At 38.8% G+C, this 14,381-nt stretch overlaps 3 protein-coding genes and 1 pseudogene across 5 annotated transcripts; 2 read left to right on the top strand and 2 right to left on the bottom strand.

The window, feature by feature from the left end:
- The first annotated feature begins 592 nt into the window (after positions 1-592).
- Positions 593-11,498, top strand: LOC103332904 (uncharacterized). Of its 3 annotated transcripts, XR_016123966.1 has the most exons (7): positions 593-1,178; positions 5,349-5,474; positions 6,152-6,303; positions 6,481-6,623; positions 7,196-7,337; positions 11,043-11,248; positions 11,388-11,498. XR_016123966.1 is itself a non-coding variant. In XM_089045634.1 (6 exons), exons 1-5 carry the CDS (start codon positions 663-665, stop codon positions 7,333-7,335), a joined length of 1,077 nt encoding a protein of 358 aa, XP_088901760.1. In that variant the 5' UTR covers positions 593-662; the 3' UTR covers positions 7,336-7,337; positions 11,043-11,498. The 3 variants fall into 3 exon arrangements, 2 of the variants coding, with proteins under 2 accessions (XP_088901760.1, XP_088901759.1); XM_089045634.1 differs by having other exon boundaries at positions 11,043-11,498; XM_089045633.1 differs by lacking the exons at positions 11,043-11,248; positions 11,388-11,498 and having other exon boundaries at positions 594-1,178; positions 7,196-7,593.
- LOC107881259 (S-locus lectin protein kinase family protein) lies at positions 1,729-4,689 on the top strand. Its single transcript, XM_016794803.2, has one exon. It carries the CDS (start codon positions 1,870-1,872, stop codon positions 4,474-4,476), a length of 2,607 nt encoding a protein of 868 aa, XP_016650289.2. The 5' UTR covers positions 1,729-1,869; the 3' UTR covers positions 4,477-4,689.
- LOC103333077 (transcription factor bHLH10-like) lies at positions 7,591-8,828 on the bottom strand (annotated as a pseudogene).
- Positions 11,499-12,111: 613 nt separating the features above from the next.
- On the bottom strand, positions 12,112-13,666 carry LOC103332906 (flavonol synthase/flavanone 3-hydroxylase-like). The gene is made up of 2 exons (XM_008235673.3): positions 13,116-13,666; positions 12,112-12,903 (listed from the first exon to the last, which is right to left on the bottom strand). Exons 1-2 carry the CDS (start codon positions 13,568-13,570, stop codon positions 12,363-12,365), a joined length of 996 nt encoding a protein of 331 aa, XP_008233895.2. The 5' UTR covers positions 13,571-13,666; the 3' UTR covers positions 12,112-12,362.
- Positions 13,667-14,381: the final 715 nt, after the last annotated feature.

Raw genomic sequence — 14,381 nt, 5'->3', positions numbered from 1 at the left:
TCATGTGCAATTTCGTTCTGCACGTGGAAAGATGCAGACAATGCAAGTTCTATATGTGTAGGGTAATGATGAGATGAATGGGGACTTGGATTGGAGGTTTCGACTCGAATATATAGAACCTGCTAATTCTGACGATTGAAAAGAATACCCGTGTGTATTTCATGAGCTCATACAAAAAGGATTGCATTTAGAAAGGGCAATATTTTTAAAAATAGTGTTTTATTTATTCTCATTTCTACTAACTTATGGACTTATTTATTCATAGTTATGCTTTCTATACCACATGATGTTTCAATTTCTTACTTACTATGAATAAATAAGGAGTAATGCTATACTTACCATATTTTTATTCCACGTTTCTATACTACATGATGTGACATGTCCATATCATATGCCACATCAATTAAACGAATGAAGTGTATTTTAATAAATAAAATTAAAAAATAAACTAGTATTTTACATGATGTGATATGTACACATTAGCTGCCACATCATGTGTTATGAAAATGTGGTAGAAAAAATGTGATAAGACTAGTATTATTATTTTTCTTTTCCCCTTGTGTTCCAATTTAAAGAAAATAGAAGGGAGGAAAAAAAAGCACCACTCATCCTCATTGTTTCTTTTCTCTAATTACCAAACCGATTAACCAGTTGACACGAACATGACCTTGAATTTCACTCATCGTCTTCTCCACTCAACTAAGCCATTCCAATTTCTGAAGACCAATCGCTCAACACAACACTCCAACACAAACCCACTTCCATTTCCCAATCCTCCACTCCTCCCCTTCACTCTTCGACCCCCAACTCGCTCCAACTCACTGTATGGACGAGTCAGCTCACTCCTCCCACGTTCCCATAGCTCCTCTTCAAGCCCATTCAGCACCCAAATCGTTCTCGAAATCTTCATCCTCTTCGCGTTCTCTCTGGTGCTTCTTTGCCTTCGGCTCTTCTCCAGCGTCCTATTGCCCGATTTTCCTCGCCGCTGGCACGGCCTTGTGGCTTTTGCTTCGGAAGCTGAGGCCAGAACCAATGCATATCCTTCGCACCTGTGGCAAGCCATTGTTGCTTACGAGGACAGAAGGTTCTTTAGCCATTTTGGGATTGACCCAGTTGGGATTGCTCGTGCAATGGTGTCGTTTTCGGCTCTTGGCGGTGGTAGCACGATTACCCAGCAGGTACTTATTTTTTGTCGACCGTTTTACGCAGACCATGTGTTCGATGTTTTTACTCAAAGAAGTATAGTTTTTGTTTGCTTTTTACTTGTTTAAAAAAAAGGCTCTTTTTATTTTGATTGACGTGTGGAGTATAGGCAGTATTTTATAAAGTATGATTGATGGTTGAGAATAGATTATATAAAAAAAGAATAGTTAAGAGGGGTATGGTGCTATAGAGGACAATCATGTTAGAATAAAAAATGGCTTTCTAGTTTCTGGTGTCTCCCTGGCACTGAAATCTTTACAGCTGAATCATAATGGCATGCGTAATGCTTTTATTATAAAGTAGGGTGATAAAATATAGAAAACTGAAATGATAATTGTGTGATTATAGATGGTCGGGATATAAAAAGGTGTTAATGCACGGCACGCCAATCTTCTTCGTTTAGCAAACGACTTGCTGAGGTTTGACCGGCGCCGAGATTTTAATATATTTCCACCCCTGCTGATGTAGACGCCGAATAAACGATTTACATCTACTTTGTCTACCAATTAGGAACAAGTTGGTGGAGAGAGATAGTCAACGCTAACGTAAAACACAGAAGGAGAATTGAAGAAAAGACATGGAGATAACAGAATAGGCCATTTCCAGTCTCAACAATACACCCCTTCGTCTCACTTGTTTTTGCTCTTCGTTCCATCAAACCCCTGCATGGGGTCCTTCTTATTCATCCCTACTGCTTTCTTACTTTTTGTTCTCCTTGTTCTCGTCTCCGGTGGATCTTTCTCAGAGTTCATATACCCGAATTTCTCAGCTTCACACTTTCAATTCGTTGACAACGCCGGCGGTGCCTTCTTGTCCTCTCGAAATGGAACATTTAAAGCTGCTATTGTCAATCCTGGTGCTGAACAACCCAACTTCTACTTGTGCATCATCCATGTGGCATCCAACACCGTCATCTGGACTGCTAATCGTAATGCTTCCATATCAGCTTCTAGTAAGATGAATCTAACGGCTAAAGGTGTTAGCATTTCAGATGAGGATGATAATCCCGTATGGTCAACTCCATCATTGAAGTCACCAGTTTCTGCATTACTGCTGAATGAAATGGGTAATCTTATCCTTCTTGATCAATTCAATGGTTCCCTTTGGGAAAGTTTTCATTATCCAACCGACACGATTGTGATTGGACAACACTTACCAGTTGGGTCATTTCTGTCCAGTACTCGATCAAATTTTTCAATTGGTGATTACAGGCTCATAATAAGTGATTCTGATGCGATACTTCAATGGCTTGGACAGACATATTGGGAATTGTCAATGGATACAAACGCTTATAGAAACTCGAATTATATAGTGGAATATATGTCCATTGACAGAACAGGTCTTCATCTGCTTGGTCGTAATGGAACAGTGGTCGTGATTCAGGTACTCTTGTCATCTTCTGACTTGCGAATTGCCAAGTTGGAGTCCTCTGGCCAATTTACTGTCAAAAGTTTATCTGGTACTGACTGGAAGCAAGAATTTGGCGGGCCAGCTGATGATTGTCAAATTCCATTGGTTTGTGGCAGAATTGGTTTGTGTACTGCATCCACCAGCCATACTTGTTCATGCCCCGCAAGCTTCCATGCAGGTTCAGAAGATACTGGCGGTTGTGTGCCAAGCGGTTCTTTTTCTTTGCCGTTTTCTTGCAACTCAACCATTAATGGTAGTCAGTTGAATTCACCAGCCATTTCATATATCAGGCTTGACTACGGTATGGATTATTTTGCCAATGTTTTCTCTGAGCCTGTAAAATATGGTGTTAATTTGTCAACCTGTCAAGCTCTCTGCTCAAATGACTGCACTTGCTTGGGAATTTTTTATGAAAATTCATCTGGTTCTTGCTATACACTTAAAGACGAGTTGGGTTCCATTTTTGTGAGTAATACAGCCAAAAATGACCTGTTGGGCTACATCAAGACTCTTGTTGGATCTTCTCCATCAAACTTCAGTGATAATAAGAATCCCAGCAATCAAAGCAAAAACTTTCCTGTAGCTGCTCTGGTGCTTTTGCCGTTCAGTGGGTTCTTTCTGTTGGTAGCTCTAGGTTTCCTCTTGTGGGGAAGACGGAGACAGTCAAAGAAAAAAGAGATAAAATTAGGGCATTTTGGTTCACTTTCTTCAGGGGATATGGATGCCTTCTATATCCCAGGTTTACCTAAGAGGTTTGATTATCAAGAACTTGAAGTGGCTACAGATGATTTCAAGACCCTGATTGGGTCAGGTGGGTTTGGTGCTGTGTATAAGGGTGTTCTACCTGATAAAACTGTTGTAGCTGTAAAAAAGATAATAAATTTAGGTGTTCAAGGGAAAAAAGATTTCTGCAGTGAGATTGCAGTAATTGGTAATATTCACCATGCCAATTTGGTCAAACTGAAAGGTTTTTGCGCCCAAGGGAGACAACGCCTTTTGGTTTATGAGTATATGAATCGTGGGTCACTTGACCGCAGTCTTTTTGGTAGTGGACCAGTATTAGAATGGCAAGAGAGGCTTGATATTGCACTAGGGACAGCCCGTGGGCTTGCATACCTGCACAGTGGGTGTGAACAGAAGATAATCCATTGTGATGTGAAGCCAGAGAACATTCTCTTACACGACCACTTTCAAGCAAAGATCTCCGATTTTGGCCTTTCAAAGCTTCTAACTACTGAACAGTCTAGTCTATTTACAACTATGAGGGGCACGCGTGGCTATCTCGCCCCAGAATGGCTTACTAACTCTGCAATCTCAGAAAAAACTGACGTCTATAGTTTTGGAATGGTACTACTTGAACTTGTGAGTGGAAGGAAAAATACATTACGACTGCAAAGCCATAGCCTGAATAACAGTAGCAGCGGTGGGGGTCAGTCATCATTGTCATCTGGGTCAGCACTTGTTTATTTTCCTCTATTTGCTCTAGAGATGCATGAGCAGGGGAGTTACTTGGAGCTTGCTGACTGGAGATTGGACGGACGGGTGACAAGTGAAGAGGTGGAGAAATTTGTACGTGTCGCATTGTGTTGCGTTCATGAGGAACCGGCACTTAGGCCAAATATGAATACTATTGTTGGCATGCTGGAAGGTGGGATCCCTTTGGGTCGGCCAAATTTGCAATCATTGAATTTCTTGCGCTTTATTGGGCGTGGATTTACTGAGGCTTCTATGATAGAAGAGGGAACTGAGCAAATTGATCGTGTGTTGTATCCAGAGGCGAATGCTTCTCCTACAACAACAACAATGGACTCGCGTAATTACTTCTCTTACGTCTCTTCACAGCAAGTTTCAGGCCCAAGATAGTGTTGAGTAGTTGAGCAGCTTGTGTATAGTTAACCGTGATGAGAATTAAATATATGTGATTTGGATTTTAATTTTCTTTCTCACTCTATATTGGAATCTACTGTATAATTCTTACATCTTTCCACAAGGTTCAAGGTATGTTGAATGCTGTAATTTGTGCAGTTCATGTAAAGAGCTCTTTTGAGAAAGTAATATGACTTAATTGTGTGGAAATTAGATGTAGCAGGTTTGTATTACTTTGCCATAAATGTTATTGTGAGAGATTTCGGAGTAGATCATGCGTTCTTAGATCTTTCATATGAGAGACTGAGAGAGGTTGTCATGGATGTGGGTAAGGTGTTTGTTGATGGTGGCCACAGAATGCATGAGGATGCCTGTGGTGAGATGTTCTTCTTTGTACTTTTAGCAATGTTATCATATATATGGGCATTGGTTGACAATTTCCTTCTGGATCAGTTGTCTTTTGCTTATACTCACTGACCTCTTCACTAAGCACAGTGTATTTCATGTATTTCCCCACTTGTATGCCTGCGTTTTTTGACCTTTTGTTTGCTAAGAAAAATATTGTGCCTGAGATATTAGCTGATAGGTTTACGCATGCCACTATGTTTTCTATTAGCAAACCTGATATATCCTCTGCTCACTCTTTGCCTGTTTGTGATACACTCTAAGAAAGTAAAAAGTGGCTTTGGATTTGTATTACGTTGGTAGTCTATGTTTTTTTTAATTGAATACTGTTCTTAACTAATAAGAATTTATTTTGTTGTTTCAGTATTCAGTTTTACAAATATATATTTAACTGTTTTTTTTCCTCTTTCACTGTCTCGATTAACGATTCTGTTTATTCTTACTGCTTTAATCCCACATGTCAGCTGGTGAAAAATACTTTCCTTAAAAATGAACGCACACTCTCAAGAAAAATGGTTGAGATGGTGATGTCACTAGCATTGGAGAAGACAATGTTAAAAGGGCAAATATTGAGCTGCTATATGAGTAAGGTAAAGTATACTCATTTATCTCATCATTGATCTCTCTGACATTTTATATAATATTTGTGTTTAACATCTTTATCTACAAGTATACGAAATACAAGATTAGTTATCAGGGATGGCCTTTCTCAGTTTTTATTCATCATCTCACTCATGTAACATCAATCCCTCACCTAACTCTGGATGGTTACATTTTGGTACTAAGATTTATGCTTTTCCCTATTAGTTGTGGTATGGTATGCTAGGACAAGTGATTCTGCAGATATCTTAAGATAACCAGTTATAGAGATCTTTCTTTCCTCACCTGAGAGAATGAAGTTGCAAGTGTTTGCACTTTCAAATGTTTTCTCTTCATGCAGTTGGAGATTTTTTCAGTCGAAGGAAACTAAAAGTTAGTGAAAAAGGAGGCTGGGGTGCAACAAGAGAGGTTTTGTTTTCCCTTTTCTTTTTTACAAACTTAGAAGCTAGGTTTGGTTTTTCTCAAATTATAACATGAAGCATGAGAAAACTGAAATCAAGGCGAGTTTCAGCTTGGTTCATTGGGTAGCCCTGTTGTGAGCTGTACACCTCTCTTTTCCCTGCCTAATTTATTTGTCTTAACTAAACAATTGCCTGGTACCAAGTAAGCATTTGAAAAGATTACTGTAACAAAGACTCTACATATAACAGACCTAGGTGTATGACAGATATACTGGGGACATGGAATTTATGGGGTTGAATCAGCATCAACATTCTATTTTGGGAAGCATCCATCTTGTCTAAGTTTGGGGGAGTCTGCAATGCTTGCTGGGCTAATACCTGCCCCAGAACTTCGATCGCCAATCAGGGATCCTTCCAGGTTCGTCAGCGCTATTGATGATTTGGTTCCTTTTTCATTTTTTGCTTTGTGCTACTACCTTTGGTAGTTCCATAATTATAAACTTCTTGTGCACTTTGTGATTTTTACTCTATTCACTATTTACTTTCGGGTTTATTTCCAAACTAATTGTCAACGCAAACTTTTACTATGTCATAGAGGAAAAACCTTCCAAGCCAGAGTTTTGAAGAGGATGGTGGACGTAGGCTTTCTTGATTTTGAAACAGCACTTTTTGTCGTGAAACAGTATCTTCCTCTGCATGTTACTGAGTCAGAAGCACCTGTTGTCTTTCTCCCGGGAGGTATGTGTTTCCTATAATTATTACAGTAGCAAGTTTTCTGAATCCCAGATTCTAAACAAGCTGTGGCCCCTTAAAATTGTTTAGAATTTTGTATGCGATATTTTCTGTCATATTTTGGGATTCAGTGACTAAGAGGTCATGGGCTTATATACAGCTGTTCTATATTCATGAGCCAAACAAATAGGCATTTAATTTTAAAAAACTTTTTCTTTGGGTATAAATTTGTCATTTCAGTATTTTTAAAGGACTTAATTACTGTTTTACCCCTGGAACTCAAAATCGATCTCACTTTACCCCAACTGAAAATTTCTCACATAACTCCCATTCTCCTCACTCTGTCTGAAAAGTTAATTCAGAGCACGGGGTAACTTTTCCGATGGAGTGAGAGAATGGGAGGTCAAGTGAGACATTTTCGGTTCCAGTGGTAAAGTGAGACCGAGTTTGAGTTTCAGGGGATAAAACAGTAATTAAGCATTTTTAAATAGACCCCAAAAAAAAAAAAAAAAAAAAGCCTTTTTGATCCGTTTGATTGTTAGTTGGGAAGCTTACATGGTTGGGTAAATTTAATCCAGTTGGTACAAACTCCAAATTGAGGGACATATGGGACTGGGAAACAGAAAGCAAAATCTGGGAAGCATGTGAGGATATGGAAAGATGGGCCCTCAAGGTCCGGGACGGAGCCTCAGCAAAACGTTCTTGTTCTCAATATTAATTGTGAGTGATCCTACCATTAAACTAGTTCTTCTGGCCCCTCTTGAAGCTTTGTTGCACAGATTTTACAGTATACATAGACTGGACCACCTCACAAGCAATATATTACCTTCGAAGTCTTGTTTTCATCGCTATTACTAGCTATTTTATGACTTGTTAAATTATTCAAATAGTTCTCAAACTTGTACTCGATTTACATTTTGGTCCATAAATTAAATTATTAGTTCAAATGGTACATAAACTCTATTTTAATCGCTCATTTGATGGTCCCTCGATGACGTCGGTCCCTCTGACCTCTTCCAATAGAACCCATTTCTCTGGAGAACTCCAACACCCCATTCTCAAATTGCCTCCCATTATTAATCCCATATGAGTAAACCCCTCCTCCAATCCCCTCTCCCTCATCCCCACCACTAGTAAACAAAGACCCATTTCTTAAGCCTGGCAAGCTGTATTCATGTGGCAAGGACTGAAGCAATTCCCTGAACAATGGTGGCTGTGGAGGCAGGTTCAAATGGAAAAGTGGGTCATAGAGAACCGAACTCGCTGTCCCTGGTGGGGTGTCAATCCCACCGTGGACATCTCCGAGGAACCCCAAAGAGTTCGGAAAATTCGAGCTTTTCGGGTTGGGGTTTGTGAAGGTAATGGACGAGTTCTGGAGAACAAAGGAGGGTGAGCATCTAGGTAAGCTAAAAAGGTTGAGAAGGTCAGGTGTAGGTGGGTATGCACCATTAGCACCATCTTGCAATTGTTGCTGCATCTGATCATGGATACCATGAATATTGTCCCAATTGGTTTGTTCCTCAAAGGAAACCAAATGGCTGCTGTTGTTGTTCTGGTCAGTATTGGTGTTGTATAGATTGAACCCAAGTTCATTTTGGAGCTCAATTTCCATGGCAGCATGATGATCTTGTTGATGAGGGTAGGAGAGCTCTTCCATGGAGAGTCTCAAGTTTTCTGCAACAGCAAAGCTGTTGTTGTTGGGTGGGTTTCTTAGGGAGAAGGCATGAGAACTTGTGGTGGAGGTGGCGGGGGAAGAGGGTTGAGGTGGAGGACACTTTCTGCTGATTCTGGCATGGAGTTTTGGTCAAAGTTGCAGCCTACTGTATCTTCATACATTTTTGGACCAGTCTTTAATTTGTCTTATAAAGCCTTTTGCCTTTTATGGGTCTGTTTTGTCTCTCTGCAGCATTTTCACATAAATGGGGCTTGGGATGGAGGGTGGTTGTTGGATGGGTTTGGGTGGAGAGTGGTTGTGGGATGGGTTTGGGGTTGGAGCTTGAGGGAGGGAGTTTTTATTTATTTTTTAGTATTTATTTATTTTTAACATACGAAATGACCAATTTGCCCTCATATTTAACAGCAACATTGACAGAATGTAACGATTGGATCAAATGGGCGATTAAAATAGAATTTATGTACCATTTGGACTAATAATTTAATTTATGGACCAAAATGTAAATCGAGTACAAGTTTGAGGACCATTTGAGTAATTTACCCCTTTATGACTTTATGTATGCATTGACAAATTAGTTCTTCTCTAGATTTTTGTTTCTTCCGAAGTTCTAACAATTATTGATGGTTGCAAAGGGGTTTGTAGCTTAAGTGTTTTTCATTGAGAAGTTAAGTTTAATCCTTAGATTTGGCGACTTTGACTTTTGTGCAATATATGATTACATTCCATTTGAAATATTTTCTTATATAATCTTTTTATTTTTATTTTTTAAAATCATTTTTTGTTCCAATATTGCCCCTTAAATCTTGAATAGCGTAACTGTAATTTATGTGATAATGACAGGAAAGAACTATTTATGACCATAACTAATTAACAAATTAAGTGCTTATAACCATAATGATTTTGGTATATTAATTACTTTGTTTTTTTTTTTCCCTTCTTTTAATTGCATCCATAATTTTGTATATTAACGTTGTCTTTTTTTATTCTTCTACTTTTAACCCAAAAAAATAGTTGGCTTTCTTTCTTATTGTTTATGACCTCTTTATTAAGTAAATTGAAGAGACAAAAAAAAGGTATATTGAAAAGAGTGTTGCTACTTTCTGGTTAAAAAAAAAAGTGCTGCTATTTCCACCCACCTATCTTACTTTTCCACCCACTTTATTTTCAAATTTTTAATAACAAATTTACCTCATTGTAAAATGACTTCTGAGGACAAACTTACAACTCTCTCTCTCTCTCTCTCTCTCACATGCACCCACCCCCCATATTTTCTTTTATTGTTTTTTTTTTCCAAAACCCACACCCATCTGCAATCAATTTAGAGGGTGTACAGCCACCTCTGTCGCTAGTTTAGGTGTTGGTTTCGGATGGTCTTCCTGGACCTCCTTAATTGTAATGCTTTGTGGGGAATTTCTCTTTAGTGGGGCATAGCGCCTCCAGATGAAACTTCCTCTTTTGAATGCTCTGTACTTTGGCCCCAATGGCATTAGAATGATATATATATATATATATATCATTTTTGGTTTTGTCTAGTGAAGGAGGAGTGAGGGTTGCAGTGGGAAAATCAACTTGGTTGTTCTAAATGGGGTATTTTACCTAAGTTAGGAGTTTGGGCCGGTGGTTTGGAGTTTTTCCGACCGCCAGGAATTGATCAAGCCACCCACGCTACGTGTGGCGGCTCGTGGGCAGATTGATAGAGACCACTTTCAGTTCTAGAATGATTCTTGGGTTGTCACGAGCTCTAGGAATTCGCGGATCTCAATTTGGTTAACGTTTGAACCCTGAACGGATCTCGCATATTGTGTGATTTTCGGGTTCAATAGTTTCGAACCGTTGGATTGTAACTATTTTCAGATATGGTAATCTAGACTTGGCCAGGATCGTATAGTATTTGACGGATCGTAAAACGGAGTCCCGGTTACTCCAAGAATGTCACCCTAGAGTGAGTTTTACAAGAAACAAACCAGTTACAAGTTAGGAACAGAGGAAAGAACTACGTGTGGCTTGATCCTTCAAGAAGTGGTACGAGGCACCTACGATTATCAGCGCATCCACGAGTTAGGGCCTCGTGGTTTGTGTTATTGTTTTCGTGGCATTTTGGTCATTTACGACCCACACCACCAGTGTTAGTTTTAACAGATTCGATTCCAAAGTGGAAATTGGGTCAGGTCATTTCATATATCATATTGTATAATTTTATACAATATTGGAAAGAAAAAAAATGAAATATGACATACGTATTCCTCTAAACATTTTTTAGCAGACAAATTATACAATATGACATACGTATATAAACTTTTCCTTTTATGATTTGAATGAGTTATTTTTGTATTTGCAAACAGTGTATATAATTACATTTTTTTTTTTTTTGGGACAAATCTTTATATTACATTGGTAACTTTGAAATTAGTATATAAAAATTCATTTTTTTTTCCTTTTTGGACTTGATTATATGTAAGAATTTTATGTACCACCCTTTACTTGCTAGTGATTTAAGTCGAAGGGTGGGTAGATGGGGAAATAGATTATGATTTGGTCGAAGGGTAGATTCCCCTTCATGATCTCCAACCTCTGCCCCTCTTCCCCTTCCTATCTCTCGCTTTCTTGTTGAACAAACTTGCTTTTACCTGGACAAATTAGTTTAACATCTGGGAAGTTCAAAACAAGAATTATCATCTGATAAGAATGTTCAGTTTCACTTCACATGCTGACCAAGTATCAATTGATTATGTTTATACCAAAATGAACAGCCTATGGGAACCAGACACGTGGACAAGATTGAGTGCAACCACGGTAGCCTTCGGCACCTAGCCTACCGATTCAATGATTAGGGCAACCTCCTTCTCTAGGATACGTGGCAGGCCCACAATCGATGTCTACAGTCCCACATCGAAATTCTACACAACTTGCACATCTTCCAAGGTCTATAAAGGAAGCATAATTCCCCAAAAAGGAGGTAATCAGAACTTGCGGCATACGCCTATTGATCTGTCGGTTTAAGCTTACTAAATATGTACTTACTCAAGCATCGGAGAGCTTTCGGCCGGTACCACACTGGTGCCCTTAGGTCTAACCGAGCGTTCGTTATCTTGTAGATCACATGCTCCACCGAGGCCCAAAGCATACTGAAGGCCCAACATCACTAAGTTGAGCGGAAAAAGTGCCGAACCATTTTTACGCATCAACAGATTATATTGTGTGTTTTACTTGGTCATCTAATCATCATAACATAAATTGAAAAGAACAATGTGTTCAGTAAAACTAGAATGATGATGGGTAGAAAACAAGTGGTTAAATAATTCACACTTGCAACCAAAAAAAAAATTATTACACTTGGACTGATCTTTTAAATGATGATCCTCGAAAGAAAGCAACAAATAGGGGAATGCTAGCAACCTTTTCTCTAATCTTCTCCTTTGGACCTTCTCCATTTTTTGCTTGACATGTATCATTCTCTTTATACTTAAAACAATGTCATTAATTAATATATTATACAAGCTAACTTTTGCTTTCCAAAAGTTTACACTTATTAAATGTATTTAATTTATTCAAAAAAATTTCACAGCTTTCTTACCATATTATTAATTTTTTTTTAACGTCAATTATTTTTTTTATTATAAAGAAAATATGTGCTAAAAAAAAAGTAATAAAAGTAATAAAAGACAAAGGACTTGCATCGAAAATCCAAAACGACGAGGACTTAGCCTAATGACAACTAATCGTTTTAGACCTAGATCTAAGAAGTCCTTAAAAAAAAAAACAATTATTGATGGTCATTGTTGGATTTAACAGCTACAGCAAGTATAATGGCATTCAAAGTTTGAAACAATTCAAATTTGATTCATGGAACATTATTACAACAGATTGTGACGAAATGGTACAATTTGAGCAAATGATACCATACAGATGGATGATGATGAAGATGAACTGACTTGACTTTGTGAAGGCCCTCACAGAATGCAAGTACTACGCACAAATTCTAACAAACAGCAAAACATACGAACCATTGGGACCATTGAAGAAATTTTATTGTGATGGTTGATACACGGCACAAATGGAATAAATCACTCCTACTGTGGGAGCTTGTTGAATTTCCGGTGTCGGTATTCAGCATATGTCTTGGTTGAGTATTTGGCAGGGTTTTTCTCTTCCAGAAGCTCCGGCAGAGGCCCAATCACAGCCTCGTGCGGAGGAGCAACAAAAACAGCCCACGACATGCGCATACGTTCCTTGTTCACCAAGCTTCTGTGAAGAACACTCTTGTACTTGCCATTGCTCAAGACCTCCATCTGATCACCAATGTGAACAAAAACTGCATTTGGCAAGTAATTGACAGCAACCCAGTTGTCATCTTTCCACAGCTGAAGGCCTGGAACATCATTGGAGACTAGCAGGGTTATGGCTGACATGTCAGTGTGGGGCTCAACTCCTAGGGCCAGTTGGGGTTGTGGGCATGGAGGGTACATGTTGATTTTCATTTCCAATTCTACTTCTTCATTTCCCAGATGAGATTTCAGAACCTTTGCTTCCAGCCCTAGACCCTCTGAAAGCACCTCCAGTAACTTGTCTGTTACTTTTAGCATCTCCTTGTTGTATTGGTCATTCACTTCCCTGTGTCAGACAAATTTTAGAGACTTTTTCAGTAACCCTCTTAATTTCAGAAAGAAAACAAAAAGAGGAAAAGACTTTATATGCCTCCTACAGTTGACCGTACATGCAAAAAGGAAATATTAGTCTTCTGCATGCGAAAAGGAAAAGAGCAATAAAGAACCCAAGTAGAAACTGCAGAAAACTCAATAAATAAATAAAAACAGAAGAGGTACCTGTAAGATGGAGGGTTCTTAGGCCAGATTTCATAGTTGACCTTAGATGGAGGGGCAGTCAGATGGAAAAAATAGTCGATCCACTCGACCTTCTCGTCATGGTTCTTGGTCATCTTAGTCCCATACCCATCAAACCTCCCACTGGCTGGGTCATTTGCATAGGCCTCTTTCTCCTCCTGTGGGAGCAAAAAGAACTCATGCCCTACCTTCTGCAATTGCTGGATCAAAGGTGACGGTATGCCGTGGTCAGTAATGAGAAAGAAGCCCCATGCAGTGGCTGCCGCTGCCACCTCCTTGACCACAACATCATGAGGCTGAGCAAGGGAGATCACGGGCACCGTGACTCCCTCCAGGGCCTTGCTATTCTCGGGCTGCTCGTGGGCTGGTCGAACGAACTTCACTGGAAGCTCGTTCAGCCCTCTGATGGCCAAGGCCTGCACTCTCTCCACCTCCATCACTTTCGTGTATATTTTTTTTGGGTCCCCCCTCTTCTTGTTTGGATGTTGAAGGAATAGGCTTAGGGTTTAAATGAAGTGAGGGTTGCAATGTGGTTATATAAGGTTTATGTCATAATGTCATAGCATATAATGCTTCACCTTTTGCATGCGGATGGGATCACTGTTGTCCCAGATGTTAGAAGGGCAGCTCCCACCAATAAAAAACATGAAACCTATATCCACCTAACATTCCCCAAAATGATTTATAGGTTGGAAGCTGGGCATGCAGAGTTTGAGTCGATGAGTAATGTTACTTTTTAAGGATTGTTTATTAGCATCTTCTAAGAAAATTGACATGTAATTGGAAGATAAAAAGACCAATATGAAGTATGATGAAAATGAAGAGGGTGGGCGACAATTGGCGTTGATAAGGCATAGAAGAAGTATGGTATAATTAAGTTAACCTTTTTAAATAAAAAAATTTATTTTTAGTTATAATTAATTATAGAAATGCCCTTAAACTTTAACGGAAACTTTAACATAATTAGAGGTAAATTGTGAATTGCAACACTTTATGAAGTTTAGATGATTAAAAAGAAAAATTAAAAGTTTAGATGATAATGACGTACGTGCCTAAAAATTCATGTTATATTTATGTAAATTTCCCTAAATAAAATCACCAAAAGAAAAATGATTCATTAACAGATTGAATTTCATCCTAGTAGCTAGTGATGAGTGAAAGAAAAAACCATTAGACAGAATCATGGAAAATTGATTTGCTTTTGTCAGAATTCAGATACAAGATCAGCAAAGCTAGACATCATGGGAG

Source organism: Prunus mume, linkage group LG2 (assembly GCF_029339155.1).
Source record: "Prunus mume cultivar Tortuosa linkage group LG2, ASM2933915v1, whole genome shotgun sequence".
In the NCBI taxonomy this organism is placed as follows: domain Eukaryota; kingdom Viridiplantae; phylum Streptophyta; class Magnoliopsida; order Rosales; family Rosaceae; genus Prunus; species Prunus mume.
The sequence above is the reverse complement of the archived record's forward strand: the minus strand, read 5'-3'. Positions and strand labels throughout refer to the sequence as shown.

Bases quoted from the DNA above. Each gene is read 5' to 3' on its own strand.
- LOC103332904 (XM_089045634.1), top strand. From the start codon at position 663: ATGACCTTGAATTTCACTCATCGTCTTCTCCACTCAACTAAGCCATTC. The intron at 1,179-5,348 runs GTACTTATTTTT...CCCACATGTCAG, and splicing joins GTAGCACGATTACCCAGCAG to CTGGTGAAAAATACTTTCCT. The intron at 5,475-6,151 runs GTAAAGTATACT...GGTGTATGACAG, and splicing joins TGAGCTGCTATATGAGTAAG to ATATACTGGGGACATGGAAT.
- LOC107881259 (XM_016794803.2), top strand. From the start codon at position 1,870: ATGGGGTCCTTCTTATTCATCCCTACTGCTTTCTTACTTTTTGTTCTC.
- LOC103332906 (XM_008235673.3), bottom strand. From the start codon at position 13,570: ATGGAGGTGGAGAGAGTGCAGGCCTTGGCCATCAGAGGGCTGAACGAG. The intron at 12,904-13,115 runs GTACCTCTTCTG...TGTCTGACACAG, and splicing joins AAGAACCCTCCATCTTACAG to GGAAGTGAATGACCAATACA.